General features: G+C 42.0%; 1 protein-coding gene across 1 annotated transcript in view; it reads left to right on the top strand.

Moving 5' to 3' along the window:
• Positions 1-1022: 1022 nt before the first annotated feature.
• egfra (epidermal growth factor receptor a (erythroblastic leukemia viral (v-erb-b) oncogene homolog, avian)) overlaps positions 1023-22394 on the top strand; it is a 36626-nt gene continuing 15254 nt past the window's right edge. Inside the window, exons 1-8 of the mRNA XM_029524083.1 lie at positions 1023-1296; positions 19323-19474; positions 20212-20398; positions 20504-20635; positions 20768-20836; positions 21010-21128; positions 21519-21660; positions 22191-22307. Coding sequence (XP_029379943.1) covers positions 1218-1296; positions 19323-19474; positions 20212-20398; positions 20504-20635; positions 20768-20836; positions 21010-21128; positions 21519-21660; positions 22191-22307 — 997 coding nt within the window. The 5' untranslated portion in view covers positions 1023-1217. The remainder of the gene's footprint in view (positions 1297-19322; positions 19475-20211; positions 20399-20503; positions 20636-20767; positions 20837-21009; positions 21129-21518; positions 21661-22190; positions 22308-22394) is intronic.

The raw sequence follows: 22394 nt of genomic DNA, 5'->3' as shown, positions 1-22394 counted from the left end.
TTGCTGAGCCATTAAGCTGCAGTAATGAAATAAACACCAGTGTGAAAAATGAATTCTATCGCTCGTGTCCCCATAGAGTCTGATCTGTGTACAACAACAAACACATTTAAGCAGTCTGACATCCAATTAAGTTCGGCTCTGATTAGACAGACACTCTGTCAACAGTCTAGACATTTTGTCAGTTCAACCCCCGTATGACAATAATACCTGGACTGTCTTTCATGCCTGCATCAACAGGTAAATAAGCGTGAAATTGTGATTTTTATGAGGCCAAGTTATGTGGGACATCTTGGACGAACATATTTCTGCCTTCCTATAAACGGGCTTTCACCTAAAATAAATGTAATGGCTTCCTGGAACTTCTAAATGAAACGGGGCCATATTTTATATCATCAGATAAACACGTAGTTATCTTATCAAAAGCTGAATTTGCTGTGGTAATATCACAACGACTTTATGGCGATGGCCATGCACGAATGCCTTTTCTCTAATACCAGAAATCAAAAAGAGAAAGAAAATCGGGTATGCTCATTTTGTATTTTTATGTTGTCCAACTTTTGAGATGCAGAAAACATCTGCAGAGGTTTACTTTTGCAGATGGCGTTGCGCGTCATTTGATAAGTCATAAATAATGGCAGAAGACATACAGTAAAGATGCTATATGTTTTATGCCATTTGGAAACGGTGACCCCTGTTTATTGTAGTATATAATCACATATATAGTGGAAAGAAAGGAAGGTTTGGTTGCTTCACCAAGACTTCTATCGAAGTTGCATTGATTCATGTGAAAAAGAAAAAACAGAAATCAAAATGATTTTTACATTTTGCATTGGATGGCAACAGCATACTTCTCCTTAAATCAGGTGGGTTGTGGAAACAGGACAATGTGACAGTGAGATGTCCACTCTGACCCCTCCTCCTCTTCCTCTACCTGCCGAGGCGCACAGCCCCCCCCCTCCTCCCCCCACCCCTCCTTCTGACGTCACGGCAGGCAGCAGCGCGTCCTCTCCGGCTGAGCTCGGACTGCGGGAGATATCTGCGAGGAGGAGGAGCAGTCAAAGTTTGACTTTCTCAGACGAGGAAAAGTCTCTGAAGCCCGAACGGCTGAATAAAGCAGACTCTGAAGACTTGTTTCGAGGTTTCCCTGAAGCGGATTATCGCGCCCTGTTGTTATGGAATGACACCTTCTCCCGCTCCTGGAGCTTGAAAAAAGCACGATGGCAGTCCGTTTAGCGAAGTGGATCAGTCTCACCTCTCTCCTCTGTCTGGGCTCCTGCGTCCTGCCGGAAAGGAAAGGTATGTCAGGGAGCTGTTTCAACAGAGAGCCTGTCGCTGGGCTCCTCACGGTTAGAGAAGCCTTCCGCCTTTCCTCGTTGCCTCTGCTGCCTTGTACAGAAACCGCGTAGAGAGAAATCACAGACTTTAACTCACTCGAACCAAACCGCAGAGAAACTCGATCCAGCGTGGGAGAAAAGTTTCTCACAGTGTGGCTGCTGAGCCTGTGACCTCCTGAAGCGACACACAGCCTCCGGGAAAGTTAAGCCTTTTACTGTCAGTGTTGTCGATCGACTACAGTTGGGAGAATAGCTGATTTGCCATTTAACAAATTGCGCCAATTCACAGTTTGTGCGTAAAATTGCGTAAAACTTGCGTGATCCAAGTATACTGACCCGAACCACGTTAAAGATAGTGATGCAAGGAGGGGGTGTGTATTGTGCAATTTTGTTGCGTTCTTTTGCCTTGTTGCCCCTTGATGAAATATTTTGCATCTTTTTGTGAACATGCTGTGAGCTTTCTGTCTTCAGTGCTCTGGATCTGTTTGCAGGCAAAAATAGAATTAAAACTGGGGCATGCTGTCACCTTGAAACACTCATTTTGTAAATTTTCCTCACACTCACAAGCTCAAAGCAGTCACTGACACTACCATATTTTCCCATCAGATTTTTTTTTTTTGTCTCTCCCTCTGCAGCCCTCTCAGCTGTTCACATGCATTTATATTGAGCATCTTCTCACACAGAAGGAAAGTAATGCACTTGCAGTTCTCACTGTGATAAATTAAATGAAAACATGAGCAGTCACTGTATTCTCCTGTGTGCAAATGATATGAAATAGTCTGCAAAGTGTGGTGTGGACTGTTAAAAGCATAGCAGGAACTGTAGTGGTGCACTGGTGTTACGGTCAAACAAATGTGCTGTTAAATGATGCAATAATGTTTTTCCATCTTAAGATAATTTCTTTAAAAAAAAATATATATTTTTTTTTATTTCAGGCTCAATCGCCATATCAGTATAGTCCATACCAATATTTGACATAGATAAGACTGGAAAATTAGCTCAGTAAATATCTCTGTGCCTAAGTGGTGAATTGAAAAGTTGTTGTAACTTATAGTTTGGAACTTCATAGACTGAGTGACTCATACTTCATAGAGGCCAGATGTCAGGAGAGAAAGTGACCAAGAGTATTGCTTTACTCCTTTAACTTTGACTTTAACTTCCTATTCTCATGAATCATCGTTATCCCCGCTGTTGTTCCTCCTTATAAGTAGATAAGCGGAGTGCATTTGTTGCCAGCAGTGCACGTGCAAGTTGCATCTTTCCTGTCTGCTCCAACAAGTAACAACCAGTGCTGCTTTGCAAAGGACCATAACAAATCAGAAGTGTTTGTGAGCCAAAAAGACAGAGTCCCTAAATATTTCTGGGCTTCTAAACAAACCAGTCAAGCACACATTTCATGCAGCAGCAAGTCTCCCACAGTAAATAAGGATTTGAGAATTTTATTGCAACCAGAGAAGATTAGAAATGAGCAGCTGTAATGATAGTTATGCTATGAACTTTCATTTGGTTTAATTACTCGTCATCCTTTCCGACTGATCCGGTTTACATTTCCAGGGCAGTGTCAGCGCCGCCATATGGTCTGACATAGCTGTTGTTGCTGAATGTTTTTTGTTTTTTGTCCAGGTGCTGAGACAGATGTTTCTCTGTGGCTGACCAGGTTTTCACACTGTCCACAACTTGATTTGAACAAGATGTGAACGCTATTTTTCTTTGAAATCGAAGAAATTCAAATTCAAACTCTTGGATGGGTTGTTTAATATCATAAACAGAAATGTCACAATAATGCATTTTTATTATCGACAAAAGGAGTTTCTGGAGGCTGCCACCATGTGTTTTTGTAGTTTTCCCTTCAGTTTGGAGTTTATCCAATTAACTGTAAATGAAACCCAATGCAGCAGAACCAATTCCTTAATGACTGTACACACAATACCTGAAACAATATACTTGTTGAGTGTCAGTTTGATGATTGAGAAAAACCACATGACTGTCTGAGAAGGAACCTGAACACAAGACATCAGATTACTTTTATTTTCAAAAATCCAAAGGTTTATTTTTCTATTTTGCAGGATGATTAAAGATTACAAATGTTGGGACGCTGCTGATATAGTGCGTAGAGTGTGCACCCTGTGGACAGGGGGCTGCAGGGTCCTCGTCAGAGCCCCCCCCCCCCCCCCCCCCCCCCCACATTTCCTGTAACTCTTCAGGCTGTGCTATTGAACATAACAAGAAAGACCAGAAAGAACTTAAGGAAATTACTAATTCGAACTCTCTGGTTGTCAGCAGCCTGATCCGTCTGTTATGGATGTATGACTATTTAAGTGTAAAGCCCAAAAAACAAAGTATCTCCAAAATGTCAAAACAAGAATAAATACAAGCTTGTTCTAAACTCAGTGCCAATGCATTTCTGAGATAATCCAACAGGGTTTCATGGGGGTTTATAAGTCTTAAGAGGACGGGTAATTTTGCCAACACATAAAGGAGCATGTAATCCTTTTGACTTATTTTAAAACCACCAAATGGGGCGATACACAATTTTTTTTTTTAGGCTGCATATTCAATCTAATTTAGTAAACTCTGAAAGCGTTGGTGTTGCTCTGAGCCAAGTGAGAACATCTGGCCAGCTGCTTGCACGAGGAAGTGGCAAAAGACTTTTAAGTGGAGAAGAATTTGAAATCGATGCAGGGCAAAAAATAGTTTGGCCCGTTTTACTATGCATTTGTCTGAAAACTAGAGTTTCACCATTCACGCATCACTGAGCTGAAGAGAGACAATAGCTCATCATCACATTAACAGCGTTGCTCACTCTCAGAGACTAAGCCTTTGGTGGAGTGAAACACACACACACACACTAACAGATACAGCAATGCCCAATTTTTAATTTCTTCATGTCGATTTTGCTTGGCCAATTAAAAACTAACGGCCTTGTTCGTCTCAGCCTCTCTAAAATCAAAAACCCAAGAGCAATAGTGTAAAGAGTAGCATGTCAGGGCATTACCTAATGTCAAATCTTCAGTCGTAATCAAGCATTACTTCCAATGCCAGGCAGCCAAGTTTGTGAAGTTACAGGTTACACAAAACTCTAACCACTGACACATCCGGGTTCTGTGTAACATTTGAGGCTCGGTCCTGCTTTGTGTCACACCAGCCAAAAGTTAATAAATGAAAATCATATTGGGGAAGTAAACAGCCAGGTGGTCATTTTGGCCCATCAGTTCGTCCATATTTTGCTGCCGTCCCATCATGTGGAAGAAATGAATTAGAGTTTTTGATAACAAACCCAGCATTGAAGCCTGGTGAGGTGTGATGGCTTGCGTGGGAGTCAGACAGGACTTGCTGAATAATAGAAAAGCTCTTTGTCCCATCTGCTGCCATGCTCAGTTTATTAACTGTCATCGTCTGGAGAAAGGCTGTAAACAATGCCCATAGCTTCACCCTGCAATCCAACCATAAGTAACAACTGTGGTGATTTATTTCCCAGATGAAATGCTAAACGGTGTCAGAATCAATTTCTCTCTTGTTTTGTGACTGGAGTTGTACTGGAGAGGTGAGAATACATTTATTTTGCTGTTTGTGGAAATATTTCTCTTACAATGATCTCATCTATCTTTGGTTTGTAGAATGCATAAACCTAAAGGGCAGATTTGAGATGAACCTGCCTGAGAACCTCCATTTGACGAGGTGGATAGTTAACCTGTGAAAGATAAAACTAATCTCATGCATGTCGATGGATAAATCCTTAATCCCTAATACAAGGCTCCCCAGATCACTTTGGTCACAAGATAACCCGCTTATATCAATATGCTTTTTCAGAGTTAATAGGTCATTCAAGTTCTGGGCCGAATTGGATTGGAGGATAATATACCACATAAAGAGGTGAAGTCCAGCTCCAGCATCATTGTAATGCACACCTGCAAAAGTTGAGCTAAATCATGACAAAATTTTACTCCTGCAGAGCATTTCAACTTTCGGAGTAAGCGCTTTTCCCTCTGCACTGTGTTGGACTCTCACAGCCAGAGTCCCTCAATCAGTCATCTGTTTTATTTTTTTTCGTCCATCACTCTCAGAAAACCATGCCTTTTCTTTTCATTAAAGCCCACTCTATGGGATTAGATGGATGTCGGCCGTGAAATATAGATTCTCATCCTGTGTAATCCTAGAATCTCCAGTCTGTGTTTTAGGGCTCAGAACGGCCCTGGTCTTACTATTGCTGCTGCTGCTGCTGATGCTGCTGAGTCCTGCTGGTCTTCTGATGACCTTGCCAGACTTCCATCTGCTGCAGATATTGTTGAAAGTACAGCTTTTTTTTTTTTTTTTTTGAGTTTCAGCTGTGGGAGTTGTACGATAATTTCTCCCCACCCTCCTTCCTCGCTTTGATAAACTGCACCCTGTCTGAGTGGTTGAGATTTTAAAGAGCTCCCGGCATAGTGCGGGATTTTGGTTTCACTCAAGGACAATAGTTCCTCTGTAGAGAGCAGGTTATCAGGCTGCACTGATACTTTTGTAGAGCAGCCCATCTCTGTGCCGTGCAGCAGACGCACCCGAGGCTAGACGTGTCACCGAGAGGAAACGCAGAAGTGAAACAGCTTTGTTGTTGCTCTTCTTCTTGCTTTTAACAGTCTGAGAACAGTGAATCTATTGTTTATGAACACATAATATTATGCTGCAGGACTGACACTGACTGTTTTAAGATCTTCCTTTGGCTGCCCACCCAAAGTAAAAAATTGTTTTACTGCAACTTCTCGGCTCCGCTCTAAAGTTTGTATATATCCAGTGAGAACACAACATGGAGGGAGTGAGTAAACGTGGTTACTCATTGAACTGATCGACGTTCTTTGTCTGTACATGGCAACAAAGCCATCCGTTACATTTATGGCCTTTCCATGATCCTCTGGCTATGTATGCATAGAGCCTCCAGTGGAAAGAGACCCAGGAATTCAAGTTGGAAAAAGGGTCCTCTGATATCTTCCCATCTCATCGGGGGCAGAGTCGTGTTAAAAGAGGAAAGAGGCCACAGCTTCAGTTGAGCGATTGTGCCTAAGTATGTCTATCTCTTAAGGCCAATCTTACATGAAAGTGTGTTGCTCATCATGACTTTATCGGATTTGGCCTGTTTCATGGAAAAGCACGAAAAAATTGTCATTTTTCTGGGGATAAAAATACGTATCAGCAGATTTTAAGTAGTCCTTACAAATGTCTACTTTCCAGCTGGTAACCAAATAAAATCTGCATATTTGTTTTGGATACCGCACTGGGTCATAGGGAACTATTTGATAATGCAATTAGTTGATAAACCAATTGACCAGTTTATCATTTGCATTTTTTATGCATGCTGATGACTCTACCAAGGGAGTAATTTCCTTGTTTACTAGTTCATTTCTGTTGTGGCAGTTTTTCATATGCCTGGCAAAGCTGCTTTGAATGTGTCTTGTCTGACTGGGACAGACTCAAACACTAAGTCAGCTCCAGTAGTGAAGGTGGAAAGTGGGCACGGAACATGTTTCCACTGCAGAGGCTTTCAGCTTGGATGAAAACCGTTGCGTTAACACATTTCAAACCCAACTCAAGAGAAATTTGCACCTCTGTTCAGTTCAGTTCAGAGGGACAGCAAACAGACTGTCTGAGGCTTTTTCTTTTTTCTTTCTTGGAAGCGAATGGTTGGGTTTATTTGTATTCAGCTCTGAGCTGTAAGGATCTTGGCATCACATATCAAATGTACAAGATGTCGAAGACTCAGATGGGGTGGTGTGCAGATCAAAGAAAATCACAGCAGGGGAGAAATACAGGAAAGTCAAAGATTCACAAACAAACATCAGACGCCTGGAGTGAGAGCTTTGAGAACTTGTGCCCTCTATTAATCGTTCATCAAAGAGGCCTTGTGAGCTCTTTCTTCTAGTTTCTACTGCTTCATTTTAGCATCTCTCACCATTATCCTGAAGACTTTCTGTAGGCGTGGCATCTTCTCTAAGGACCTGCAGGTCATTTTGAGTAGCACCGGATTGAGCAGTACTCGCCCAAAAGCGGATTCCCCTTCAGGGAAGAGAACAATAGCTTCACATGCAGAAGTCCATCTCAGAGCATTTCTAAAGAAAGCATTGGTTCAAGGGTGGTAGTTGAAACTTGCTTCCCAAATACATGTACCCTCTTCCGGTCCCAAATGGTGAATTGTAAGCTGTGAGTCACTGCTAACAGCTTGGACCTTGTGGTGCATGATGGTTAATTTATCCCATTTTTGTAAATGAATTCCAGCATTTTTCAAAGGAGATTTGGATGGAGATCCAGGATGTTTAATTTGTAATCCCCTTTGGAGTGTAAGGATGAGGGGGGGGCTTCCTCCTCCACATCCTGACTATAAGGATGTTGGAGCTCTTTATCAGCTTTAACCTGAAGCATTAGGCTATTTGCCATTACTTTGTATTGGCTTGAACTTCTTCTATTAGTCTAAAGGTTTCACTTTTTCCATATTTGCATCCGTTAAAAAGTGGAGAACGTGCAAAGGTCACGGAGGAATTGTTCAGCTTCACTTCATTTACCGAAGGTGTGGGTGACTATGTTAAAATTAAAAAACTGATGTCTACTTGATTCTTAGAATGCATAATGATTTGTCTTTCGCGGGCGATCCTGACTGAGCTTGTCTGATAGTTTTCATCGCTTGGCTGCTGATGAAAAAGTGTTTTCTTTGCAAATGTCATTAGGGCATTACACGCTTCATTGAAAGGGAGTGGTGGAAGTAGCTCAGTCTTCATAAACTCTGCCAACCTTTACTCTGTCCCCTGCAAGGAAAAGACACACAACTCAAGTGGTTTTGGAGGCATTTAATTTTTATTTAAATGCATTTGGATGTCACCGTTAAAAACAAAATAGCTTAGTAAATGAGGAATTTACTTTGAGTCAGCAAAGTTTCTCATAAGCTAAGTAAACACAGACATGCAGAATCACTTGTTAGCGGAGAGATATTGCCTGCAGGTTTATTCGAGCCTAGATCCCCTGTCATCGTTCTGAATGGTCCTGGTATTGAGAAACTGCAGACTGCAAAGCTTGAAATGTCGGTTTACAGTACAGTACGGCCTATTGTGCTGGGCTTCTTAACAGGAGTGTCTCCTATAGAAAATGTTAAGAAGGCTGAAAATGAGCCAATATGCATGAATGGGATACCGGATGAGATAATGGAAGAACAGACGCAAGTGAGAAAATCCTACAAAGAGAAAGAAAACGTGCATGGAACATTCACATCCAATCCCTGTCGCTCATGTGTAGACCAAACATGAATGAAAGCCTCTTTTTCCCGCTGAATCCCCAAAGTCTTTGGACAAAAGGTTCTTTATTTGGGACTTTGTTGTCTTCTTTGACACGGGCTTATCTGTCTTCCTTGACCTTAACTTGCCATGTAGACATGACTTTACAGCCCTGTATCAACAATGAGGAGAAAAGCATCTCTGTTAGCTGCAGGCTGCAGAAAGTCAAAGGCAGAATCCATTTATCTGTTGTTGAGCTTGATAATGAATTAGAATAAGTAGTCTTGTATACATGAATGAGGAGAAAAGCTCTGAGTTTGTGCTCAGACATAGTAGTGCCTTGAGGTCCATGTTGCTTAAAGAGTTTGATGAAAATGTTAACATGCCAGATGTTTAGCGGGTATAATGTGCTCAGTAGCGAAGAATTTGATGATTAAAAATACAAAGTACAGACAGGGCTGATGGGAAATGTCTTGAGCTTGACAAATGTTTGGCCATAATTTATTGATGTGTTGAATAATCCTTGCAGAAGTTTCACTCAAAACCACAACTGCTTTCGTCATGATAGCGCAAGAAGAACAGTAAGGGAATTACCAAAGTCCTTAACTGGAGGCCAGTAAGTACCAGCACAGGAAAGAACAGGGGATTCATTTTTTAGATATCATCCACTGGACATCACGCAGGTCTGTACCAAATTTATTTGCAATTCATTGTATTGTACATGATATATTCTGTATTTATGTATTTCAGTCTGGACACAGGCTGCCAGTGAGGCTAAATCGCAGTTCATAAATGTTTAACCAGGCAGTTTTTTTTTTTTTTTTTTTTTTTTACATGCCCATAGGACAGTTTCTTCCTTCAGCCACTAAATTACAGGCACATCGCCGTCCAAATTACAGCAACAATGATGACGGCGCTGCTGGCAGTGTATTGTGTGAGGGTGCGCTGGAGAAGCGAAAGAAGATGTCAGCCATTCCCCCTTCCGCGGTTCCAGCATTTTACAAGCCAGTATCACCTCTCAGGGATTCATGAGTGTTGTAAAACGTATTTCATCCTGGGCGTTTAAAACGAGATGACAGCATTGTTCATAATGTGGTAGCGGTGGCAGTGCCGGGCCACAGAGGTGATCAGTGATTTGTTTAACTCCTGCCGCACTAAAACATAACATCCACTAAACATCACACCCCTTGTGTACTACCTTTCCTAATTGCCTAGTAAGTTTCAACAACACCAAGGCTTCGCTGAACTCAGATTTAATTTCCTGTTGGGACTCTGAGCGTACCGTCTTCATTACCACATGTTTTCATAATTAAAGCCAGAGGCCTGTAAAAAGGAAAAAAAAAAATCTGTTCACTTCACTTGGAATCTTTTCTTCCATAAAGGAGGAATTTACCCTCTTAATGTGAGATTTCCCACTAGCATCAGGGAAAGGCATATATTTTAAGTGTATTCCCATGCTCTGCATCACATTACAGCCCACTACAATGGAAGCATCAACGATAAATGATCAATATCTTCTGCTTTCTCCTTTTATTTTCAAAACAAACCACTTCAGCTTCGTTGCTATGTGGCGAGTATAGGTTCCCTGGTAGAAATACCCTGGAGAGCATAGTTGGACTGGTGCCAGTCAGTGAGGATTAAGCATCTGGACCTGCAGCATACCCACTACAAACAGCCTCTTCATGAGCTGATCAGGAGGCAGTTTGCAATATATATATATATTTTTTTTTATATTAGTCCGCTTGTTAAGTTTTTCATCTGAGCATTATTGCAATAATCAGGTGGCCATAACAATTCCAAGAGATTAAAAATTCTCCAGGCCAAGCCAACCAATCCTCTTAGGTCAGAGGACACAAAAACACCCCACTGAGTTTCTTACCCAGTCAGGCAGGAGGTATTTGAAATATGCATGTTAGAATGGCAGAGGAAATGGCCCTTTCCTTTTGTTATTGTTGTTCTGGTTTTGTAAATCAGCATTTTGAATACTATTTCTTCTTTATTGTCTTCTACTGCCAAGTGATCTAAACTGTCCAAGATTTATCCTGGGTTATAAATCCTTGGAACCTTTCGATCGAAATGAAAAAGCTCTGAAATGAGATCCAGGATTTGGAGCTGGAAACATCATTACATCTGCTGAGCATGTTTGTAACCGATAAAACAATCTTACCAAAATGTCCATTTATGGGGGAGTCCTCGAGCTTTTCATCATATCTCAGCATGGAAGATATTCCCAGCTGTAAAACTTTTTTCTGTCCTTTCTCTGGGTGCTTTGAGGACCTCTTATCAATGCTGTATTAAAAAGTTACTTTTTCTTACCACAACATCCCTGTAGCAGCTTTTGATTTCAATCATGTAATATTGGAGTGTGCACAGCTACCGACGTTGTTATTTGGGTTTCTTTTGAGGCTTTCTCATCCACTTTGACCAGAAAGTGGAGCTGAAAAGTTACTTTGTGAATTTGGAAGACGGTCATGAAAGCTCTGCAATGGCTACATAACGGACCTAGTGTTGTGTTTCAGCCAATGAGATGAAAAATGTACTTTTATTTCTCTAAATATTTTTATAATGGAATTGTGTATCCTCGATTACACAGAGCAAAAGGAGCAAGGTGATCTCTTAATTTTTTTTATTTTTTTTTCTGGATGGGATAATAACCATCTCTGGAGTTGACTCTGAGCCAAGGTCCTTGTGTTCAGTGGTGTCGTCGTGGTGATAGTGAGGAAAGGATCTCGCCTGCAAAGTCTAACGCCTTTGATGGCTGACGCAAAACAGTCTGGCCCTAGCTTGTGAAAAAGCCCCTCTGTGTCTCTGTAGTGAGGGGGCAGGCTTGAATCAACCACCCTCCTCAGTCATAATCATCAAAAGCAAGCTAGCGCGTTGTCGGAGCTTTGTTAAGCGTATGCGATGTGCTTTTCTTGTCTGGAACAGGATGAGGCCCGGCACGTTAACAATGGGTGAAATTTGAGCCGCTGGCTTGTGGGAGAGGTGTTTGGTGAAAAACCAGCACCGTTTTCTGTCAGCTCTTGCTCTTCGCCTTACTACAGTGGAGCTGGAATTGTTCTGAAAATATTACCAATGACTCTGGGGGCCCAAGTCTTTGGCCGTGGTACTCCTGTTGCATTTCAGGCATTTCAGTTTGATGTGTCATCAGGAAGACATAACTACGTTTTTCTGAGCTTTCCTGTGCAAATTAAATTGGTCATGCTTTTGGCAAGTACAACACAACATGTAACAAAATAACTCTTTCGCAGTGTTGAGAATAATGAGAGCTCTTCGGCTGTACAAACTAATTCCCAGAGCTCAGTTTGTCCCTGACTTTTGCCCTCTGGCAGTGCCGATGAAGAAGAAACTACTCATCGGTGGTTTTAAGGGCCTGCTGATGTGTAAAGCAGAGAGTGAAATGGTGAGTAAAGGCTGAGCAACTGTGTAAAGCTCACTAACGCAGACTCCCGGGCTTTTGTAAAATATTCCTTTTATGGGATCTCTCTCCAAAGATCTCAGTGAGGCAAAATTGCTAGAGACATGACTAAGGCAGTAACAGAGTTGTTGGCCGGCAACAACGCAAAGCCGCGGTTAAACCCTCACCGAAACGAGCATGTCAGCAGTCAGGCTAAAAATAAGAAACCACTTAAGCAGAAAGGCTGCCTCAAAGAGCGTCTATCTCCTTTGTTTAGACGAAGAGAGGAGCCCTATGAGTGAGTTATCTGTCCTTTTTGCTGATGTGCTCCAACCTGGGCCTGCTGCTCCGCACTAGGAATGTTTAAACCAACAGGGGATTCCCGAATCACAGCTGCTCTCCTGCAGGAATGATGTGTGAAATGTGTGGGTTTCTTTGGTTGTGGTGGGGTTTTTTTTTTTGTTGTTGTTGTTGTTATTTTTTTCCTTTCTCCTTTTTTGCCTTTAGCTCTCTTAGCTCTTAGCTCTCTTCCTCTGCTCTTCTTGTCAACTGGCGGTTTGTGGAGAGGGGGTGGGGTGTTTGAGGGGAGGGGGGTGGGGGGGGGGGGGGCACATAGAGAAGTGAGTTAGCAGCAGTGTGCTTGCCGCCCACTCCCTCTCCAGTCTTCCTTTCGGGCTTCCTGTGGGATTGAAGAGGAGTATAGTTTTAACAGGGAAGGAGAAGTAGAAGAAAAGATGGGAGGTGGTGTGGGGGCGGGAGGGAGGGTGTCTTGGCTTGAATGGGCTTCAATAGGGAGAATGCCTGGACGTTATAAGAGGAAGTGGGTTGAATGTTGGAACATTTCAGAAGGATGGTGGTTGCATTATTGGCACTTAAATGGGGCCTGGACTTGCAGAGGTCGTGTGAGTTTTGGGTAACAGGAGTGGGCTTGTTTGGTACCCCTGCAGAGAGCTATAATGGACTTTCCAACCAGGCACAAGGAAGAATTATCTGACTAATGATCTGCATTGCTTTATATTTAGGCCATCCTGTTAGGTGCTTCATATGCTGGTCACAGCTGGAGAGTAATAGGAGCACAGCTGTGTTTAACTAACTCCAATAAATCAACTTGGGGCCCAGCGATTTATGCCTTTTTCAAGGCATCTTCTATCATTTATGGTTTATGTATTTCCTCTGTCTCAGATATAGCTATTGGCTGATGAATACGTTGACTACTAAGATAAATGTTTTGCATGTTGATTATTCACAGCAGTAGCTTAAACAATAACGAGAATGAACGCAATAAAAATCCTTGTGTGAGCTAGTTTTCTAAATTTAGTTTTCTAAATTAAAGAGTCGAATGATAAAAATAAACACATTTTCTGACTTATCTCCTGTTGCAGCCATGAAAATAATCCTTGCTTCAATTTCACATTTTCAGCCATTTGTCGCAGATGGGAATGGCTACTTAAAAGCACCATCTATGTCAATATGTTGAGATGGAGGGACACACCGTACTGATACTGACCGCGGCCTCACTTCACTGTGCAACAGCTCCAAGTGGACGTCGGTTTGACATTTTGGTCCGCGTTGACATGTTTGCAACACACCATCATCACAGACATCTGTAAAATCCTTCATTTAAAAATGAAAGACTATCTTGCATGAAAACACCGGGGAATCTGCACTCACAGAAACCCTCAAAGCCGCCTGCCACCGACAAACCTGCCACAGCGGGGTCACGTTTTGATGTTTGCCACGACCATAAACGAAGCTCTCTATCTGTGCCTGTTTGATTTACTGCTATGTGCTGGTGCTACGTGAAATGGCTAACAGGATAATTGGACCAATCCAATGATGTAATATCTCCTTCTAAAGTTGTTATGGCAAACACATTAGCCTGTCATTCTGTTGCCGGCTACTTATTTAAACATGGAATAATAAACGTGTTTGCTGTTGCTTACTTTACCTCCTGAGGGAAAGGTCTGATTTCATAACAGCTAAGTGCTTCACCATGTTCACCAGCTGTTTGCCCAAGTTGTCTTGCCTACTTTTTAAGGCTGGAGAGATGTCATAGAGTAGATGTATCGCAGCTTCTTTTCTGGAAATGAGGAGCTGGATGACACTTTAGTAGAATGTTTTGTTCCCGAAACTAAGTCTGTTATTTCAGATAATTCACAGACTTCAATGTGAGGAGTTTTTATTGGAACTGCTTGTTCCCAAAGATCCTTTTCCCATGAAAATGGTTGACAATGAGGCCTGTGAATCATTCAGACGAAGGGCAGCGTTTCCAGTTAGAGATGTTGCTGTTATTTTTTTTTAAACATCTTTTTTTTTTTTTTTTATTGCACTGAACATGGAAAAAATATGTCCACTGCTATTGCACTGTAGTGACAAAGAGAACTCTTGGCAAATATATCAAAAGCAAATTAAAAGCAAAACACCAAACGGTTAGAAACCCGTGGAAAAAAGTTTTTTGTTTTTTTTTAAACTGACATATAAATCTATCAGTATGCTCCATATAAATTTGAATCCAGTGATTTAAGGAACTGTGGTCCAATTCTGGTTGTCAGAAGTGCCATTTTTGTGGACTCAATAGACTGAAAATGTGCCTTGAAAATGTAGATCACAGAATGCAGGAGTGAGAGTACACATGCTGTATTCCTGTGTTTGTGCAGAACCTAAATCCAGTTTCCTCACACTGAGGTGGAGAGTAAACATTATGATGGGCCCAGCCACAGGTATCTGGAGTGTCTCTCTGAGGAGCGGAGCGTAAACAGGAGCCTTTTTGGTCTTTATTTGGTCACTTTGCTCAACTTTTAACAGACTAAACTTCTCTGACCGTGCTTCAACTCGAGGCAGAGCCAACCTTGTCAGCACAGAATTGTTTAGAGGACATGTGACATATTCAGCGGGACATTTTCATTTGCTTGTGTTCTTCAGCTGGACGCTTCATGGTTTGTCCCTTTTGTTATAGCCTCCAGGGGAAAAGTCAGCCACGTTCATACATCAAGTGTGAGGCTTTACACCCCCTCTCCACAGTTTGACCCCACGGCCGGCCGCTGCATCCACCACCTCGGTTCGTTAAACCGCAAACCACCCAGGATTTTTCCGCCCATTTTCTTTTTTTCCCCCTCACTTCCTTTGCATCAGTTCTCTTTCTCCAACAGTATTTTAAGCTGGATTTAGATCATCCCCTTGTCCTCCTCCTCTGGAGACAACAATCAGCTACCATCTGGTTCTGCATCACAGGGTAGCCCAATGGAACTGACCCGGAGTAAAGCTCAACTTCCTGAGATGTCAGAGGGGCTTGTGTTGTAGCATTCTCTGGGACTGGGAGGGAAAGTGAGGGGGGGTTATCCTCTGGCTCAATTTTTTTCCTCTGAAGCCCCAAGATGTTTTCTCTAAGGGATGCATTGATGCATCTCCCACACAAAGGAAGGGGACAGGATATCAGGAAAAATAGGAACTTCAAAGTATGTTCATAGGAATATTGTACGCCACAGAATGCACATATGTGCACTGCTGGTTTAGTCTTTATCAGATATTTCACTCCAGATCTCCCCCTAAATCTCAGCCACTCAAAAAAACGGGAAATATGAGCTTATTGCGCAAAGAATCAAGGAGTTGTTTTTTTCTTGTCACTGATAGTGAGCTTTGGGAAATGTATGCTTCCATCCCTGAAATCTGGAAATTTGAGTATCTTCAACTCCGAGGGCCCCCTGCTCAAAACATACGGCCAATAAAAGCTGTTGGTGTCTTTTTCCTCCTCTTACTGTCTGCAGAGACATATGAGGGGGTTAACCATAACTTACCTCTAAATAAGGGAATTAATCTTGGCATCGATTTGTTATCAGCAGAGGAACACTGCAGATTGAGTTACGTAAGAGTCTTTGCCGTAATGCTCTTGACTTGGAGAGAGAGATAAACGAGTCATGTCAGTTAGCGTTGTTACTTCCCTTTAATTATGTATAAGTTTTCAGATAATGCAATAATCAGACTCTGGACATAGTCTAATTGAATTGCAGGTACTAAGTGAGAGGAAGTGAAGGCGGCAGGCCCATTTCTGTTCTCTGTAGAAAGGTATAAAGCACGATGATTTAAATGTATAGCAGACGGCTCATTGCGCCAAAAGAAACCATTAGATGGGTTTGAAAAGCTATTCCAACATCCTTCGCCTGGGTGAACATTCACTGTTTCCTTCCATGGCATGGAAAATTTAACGCTTCATCCAAATATGTAAATGAGACCTCAAAATGTGAATTTATGGGAGACGTTGGCCCTTTTCTTTGGTTGTTTTTTGTACTTTTGGTAACATTGCACATTTGATCTAACCATGTTTAGTGAATATGTCTCACGTGTTTACTGTAAGTGTAGCCCACCATGACTTTGGTTTTATGCCTGGTTTCACAGCCCATTTCTCTGCCAAATAAGTTTTTCTGGTCCGAAGTTCATTGAAAAAGTTTCTTCTTCTATTGCCGAAACTCATAATGCAGAAATGCTTAATAATACAACCCCCTGGCGTAGGATATGTGAAATTTAATGCAACATGCCTTCATATATTTTTCAACATAAAGTTTGCACAACCTTTCTCTGAGTTCTCTGATGACTTCTATGGGGCAGTTGCATGTGAGTTCCCAACACGGGTGTCGGAAATGCATCTTGTGTTGTACGCCACATACTCTTTTGGGCCTTAACAATGAGCTAAGGATCTAACATAATAAGCTTAGATTATTATTATTTTTTTCTTTTTTTGGAGTCTCACAGATGCCATAGCCTCAAGAAACAAATATCTATCCACACCCATGACTTCCAACGCTAGTCCCCAAGTAAACATCCAAAGAGCAATATGCGACCGCACATAGCAACAACCTCAGATGACTAATCACCAGATTTATCGAGTCTTTTGTCTCGCGATCGACAGAGCGCAACCCTGGGAATGTGTTATACTACTCAAGTATTGCATACTTCTAGATAGCACACACACACACACACACACACAGCACTGATAGAGTGATAATAGTATAGTAGACCTGCCACTCCTTGCTCCTAGAATCCTCCTCTGGACATTTGTGACGACAGTACAGCTGTAGGAAGTGAAGCAATCGGTAATTAGTCTTTGTCACAGTATCAGTTACGTCTCTGCAGGCCCTACCCTTCCATTCAAGCAGGCCATAAACTGGGTTTTTAATGTTTGATGAGTCAAAATCGAATCAGGTGGCACGGAAAAACACGGCGTTACCTGCCATTTCCGATCTGTGTTTTCTTTTACTCATCTGCCGTTGTCTTCCTGCTGCTACAGAGGTGGTTTGCAAGTTGTGCAACCTTTTTGGGAATTGTTTAACTGATAAGCACGAGAGCCGTTTTCATTTTGTGTAATGCTGCCTTCTTAGAAGAAAAGGTAATTCTAGATGGAATTACAGACAGCTTTAAGTCATAACATCTGTATTGATACAGCTTGACCTTGTTTCTTTCTCATATACTGGAGCTTAATGAGGAAGTCAGTTTATGGTTGTGGCCTATCAGGTCATTTACCACCTGCACCAGAGTCATGAAATCACCAGGACAGGGGGAATGTTTACCATGACTACATAGATGCCTGCTTGAATCAACAGTTTTTTTTCCTGATATGCTACAAGCTTGAGCTTCAGTTGGAAGATGTTTGTTTAAACTTTAGTCACCTGTAGCTCCTACTCATATGTAATATTTACAGAACAAAACAGGAAACACTATATGCATGCAAACACTGTGCATACGGTGAAACAACAAGCCACCATTTAACCATAATTGGTATCCCTGTTAGCAAACTGTCAGTGTGGATGTCCAAATCAGATTGATTAATAATCACAGCTGCACAGTCATGACAACCTTTTTGTTTATAACAGTTTGGTTTCTCAGTCTGAGTAATAATTATGGAGGCTAATTACATCTCACATGGCTCCTCTAATTAAAACGGTCAGCTTGCTTTCGCTAGCTTGCCTCCGTTGCCTGGGTGTTAGGCTGCCAGACCGCAGGGTTCACATCAGGGAGATCCCTCAGGGACAAGCTAATGAGGAGGAAGAGGAGTAAGGTTGGGAGACAGCTGTTTGTGCCTAATTCTCAGTGATTCAGTGTGGCTCTGCATCAGTTTGCATGAATGCAGCACAGTAACCTGAGCGGAAAAGACACCGTGGACAAAGAAAAATACAAAAAAAAAAAAACAAAAAAACAACAAAAAACAACAACAAACCACAGTGTTCTGATATGAGTTCTTGCTTTTGAGCTCAAAGATGATACCATTCCTTCTATTCACTTCAGTCTGCAGTTAAACAGACTATATCGAGAGGTGTGTCTTTTGGAGCGTTTGTGTTTTGGCTTTCTTTGCAGTCAAGAGCGGACACGTTGTGGAATGTGTCCCAGGACAGATTACACCAGAACCATAATTTCTACTGTAATAAACAAGATGATAAATTGTTTGTTTCCCTCTCAAACTGTTGCTCAAGTTAACCCAATAGATTAAGAGTTGAAGAAGAGAACTAACACATATGCTCATCACGTGTGCGTACGTGATGTATGTACGTGTGTGCGTAGCGCTGCAGGTTTGTCGGGGGGCGTTGAACACGGCTGACTTTGTTCAGTGCCAGTCAGAACCTGTCAGACCAGCTTAGGATGGCTGAACACGGGATGGTGACATGACAGGCAATTCTTCCTTTAAATACTGCATTCATAAAGTCTTTCAGCTGGCCACCTCCCTTTCCACTACCTGCATTTTGTTGCACAATACCAAACATTTGATTACAATTATGTCAAGAACTTATCCTAAAATCAGACGTGCCTAAACAAAGCTGAGCTTATCGAACCAGTTATTAATCAGGGGATTTTCAGATCCTCCAAAAAAAAATAAATAAAAAAAATTAAAAAAAAAACCCTCACAAATCTCATGGAATCTGTGACACATGAAATCTCCAAGATGACACAGCCTGGAGATCCGAGTTGCAGCGGTTGTTTTAACAAGCCTGCATAACATTGGAAAGACTCAGGCTGCTGCCAGTGTAAATACAGCCAGATCTGTTTGACACATGAGCCAGAACTGGCCTTGCCGCTGAGATTCGATTTCTGTTGTAGATGCTACGCAGATTCCTTATTTTCACATGAAAGCTGACCAAGTTATGAGTGATTGGACCGCCTCTACAAACAGAGACGTGCACACATGCACAGTCAGAAAGTCGTGAATTTAACTGATGTGTTACATAAACAGGGGATGTTTCTGACTGATATCGCTATGGGGTCGGTTTTGTCACACTGCATTAAAAGACAGATGATTTACGTGCAGTGTGTTTCAAGTAACATTCAAATGAAAGTGTGATAAATTATCTTTTTTTTTCTTCTCCCTCCCTGCAGTTTGCCAAGGCATCACCAATCGTTTAAACCTTCTTGGTTCCAAAGAAGACCACTACCTGAACATGGTCAAGACCTACAGCAACTGCACTGTGGTCCTGGAGAATCTGGAAGTCACCTACATGGACAGCCACCGTGACCTGTCCTTCCTCAGGGTAGAGACCGCACTCAGCCGCAGCCACAGTTTAAAATGCACAAAACAAATGGGACAATGCTCTTCCCCTCTCTGTTTATTTCGCTCTTTTTGTGGTCTGAAGTCGGTTAGTTAAAATCCACACAGACTGACGCTGAAGTGACAGATGAATCAGTGTGCTTCTAACCCTCCGGTTGGGGCTTTGCTCGAATTCCAGCTGCAGCGACGAGGTTGTGAACACTGGGCAGATGTGATGAGGGGCCACACATTCTCACACACACACACACACACACACACACACACTCACTGACTCACATGTGAGCTTACACACACAAACAGAAGTAACGTACAGTCAGCAGATAGCTTGCAGGAGTTTCAAAGACTTTCTTTCAAGTGAGGCGTTGAGGGCATGTCCATCATGTTTTTATGAAATTCTATTTTAGGTTCCCTTTTACTTTTCTTTTCTTTCCTTTTTTGAATAGTTGATTTCTACCTATCCAGCTGTCATAATAGTTGGCCCCCAAGTTTCACCTCTCAAGCTACACACGCTATTATTCCCTTTCAATGCAGCCTGAACCTGCAGTCATGCAAAAAAATGCACATACATTTTCATAAAATTTTATTTGTTGGCTGTACAGTAACTTAATTCCATAGCGAGTTTTGGCAACAAGTATTTACTGTAATTCAAAATGTGCAGCGGCATCTCAACGGCATTACAACTTTTTTATTTTTTTTTTTTTCAACATTTTTCTTCCACAGTCAATAGAAGAAGTGGGCGGCTACGTCCTGATCGCCCTCAACACAGCTCCCAGGATTCCTCTGGAGAACCTACGCATCATTCGAGGTCACTCTCTCTATGAAGGAGCGTTTGCCCTCTCTGTTCTGGCTAATTATGACAAAACTACGGGTCTTGCAGCCCATGAGCTCCTTCTTCCCAGCCTCACAGGTCAGTCACATTTTCAGTCAAGAGGAATCTATATATTATAATGAAACTCTTAAAATTTAAATTGTGGTATTACAATCTCATGAAATTGCGTCCCAACTTTTGCAGAAATCCTTAAAGGAGGTGTAAAGTTTGTGAACAACCAGCTCTGTAATGTGGAAACAATACAGTGGTTTGACATTGTCAACGCTGAAAACAAACCCAGCATGGAGCTTCCAGTGGCCATCAACAATCCAATTTGTAAGTAATATATTTTGCAGCAAAATACAAAGGCTGCGTGGGTAATGCATTATGTACTTCCAAAGAAATTCGGGGTTCAGAAGCAAATGTCTTACTCTGTTTGTTGCTGTCTTTTTTTTTTTTTTTTTTCAGGTAAAAGATGTGACTCAAGCTGCTTCAACGGTTCGTGCTGGGCGCCTGGTCCTGAAAACTGTCAGACTTGTAAGCCCCAATCTTTTTATAAAAGCTGAACTCTGTAACGTTTCTAATTTATCTCAATGAACACTAAAATTGGAAATGCCTTTTCAAAAATGTTTTTCTTCATAAGTAGGTAAATAAATAAATAATGCTACTACTGGCCCCCCTCAATTTACATTTTATGTTCTTCTCTTCAGTAACAAAGCTGAACTGTGCCCAGCAGTGCTCAAAGAGGTGCAAAGGACCCTCACCAAGCGACTGCTGTAACGAGCATTGTGCGGCAGGTTGCACAGGACCGCGGCCCACCGACTGTCTGGTGAGAGAAACATGACTTCATATGGGGGACTGGACTAATGACATGATCAAGGAACATGAGACAGCAGCTTCAAGGAAATATAATCTGAATTTTTCATACTTCTGTCTTAAATTTGGATCCAAAACCTCCAACAAAACAAAGCCCTCACTCAACAGCATCTGTTTTTATGATCACGAGTTTTGTTGTTGTTGGTTTCAGTGCCAATCAGATGTATAACTCCAGATCAAATCTCTCGTTTGGCAGCGCCTAGAGTATCAGGATCTGCTTTCATATTTCTTTGTGCAACTCTGAGGATTAAGCCCAGGCTGTGATAGAGGAATGCGGTGTTATCATTAGTGTGAGGCTCTGCTTTGCTCCCTGTGTACTAGATGACTGTTGTTTGTGCTGCAGGCCTGTCGGGACTTCCAGGACGACGGGGTGTGTAAGGACGCCTGCCCGGGCCTCATGCGTTATGACCCCAACCTGCACCAGCTAGTACCGAACCCACATGGAAAGTACAACTTTGGAGCCACTTGTGTAAAGAACTGCCCACGTAAGAACGACTTAACAAACAAACTTATTCTCAGACCTTTGTCGTTGTTAGGGCAGATTGTTACTGAGGTTTCGGTCCCCTTAGACTCTGATATATTTATTACTGCACTTTAGCTGGTGCCTTGACATTTCAGATAAATAAAATAAAACTAGACATCCTGGCTGGCCCACTATGAAAAACATCATGTATGAGCACAAGCTTTTTCATACTATGGTATGTGAAAAGTGACCAGGCCGTCTTTCAAGGTTGTTAGACATTCAGTGGTTACAGCACACGGTTACAGTTTAATTATAAACTGTATAAACAAGGAAAGAAAATGATTGAGTTTCGGGGCGTGTTAATGCAAGAACTGTCCTTCATCAGTTAATCTTCCACAAGTTTGTTCCAGCATTACTGAGGCAAAACTGAGCTGTATGGCCTGCAGCGCTCTCATGTACCAATAACAACACTTGGTATCGCTCAAACGTTTTATTGACTGAAAACAGTCATTTGGATATGATGTGATTGTTCGTAATATGTAACATTTCCAGATAACTACGTTGTGACTGACCATGGAGCCTGTGTGCGAACGTGCACCGGTAACACATATGAGGTGGACGAGGGAGGAATCAGGAAGTGCGCCACGTGTGATGGACTGTGTCCAAAAGGTAGGGGGGTGTCTCCCAGTGCGCCCTGGAAACTGTTTCTTGCTCCAGTACGTGCTTTACAGTGGTAAAATGTACTTTAAGTCAAAT

The sequence above is a fragment of the Echeneis naucrates genome, chromosome 17 (genome assembly GCF_900963305.1).
Source record: "Echeneis naucrates chromosome 17, fEcheNa1.1, whole genome shotgun sequence".
In the NCBI taxonomy this organism is placed as follows: Eukaryota; Metazoa; Chordata; class Actinopteri; order Carangiformes; family Echeneidae; genus Echeneis; species Echeneis naucrates.
Note: the sequence above shows the minus strand (reverse complement) of the source record. Positions and strands in the feature narration are given on the sequence as shown.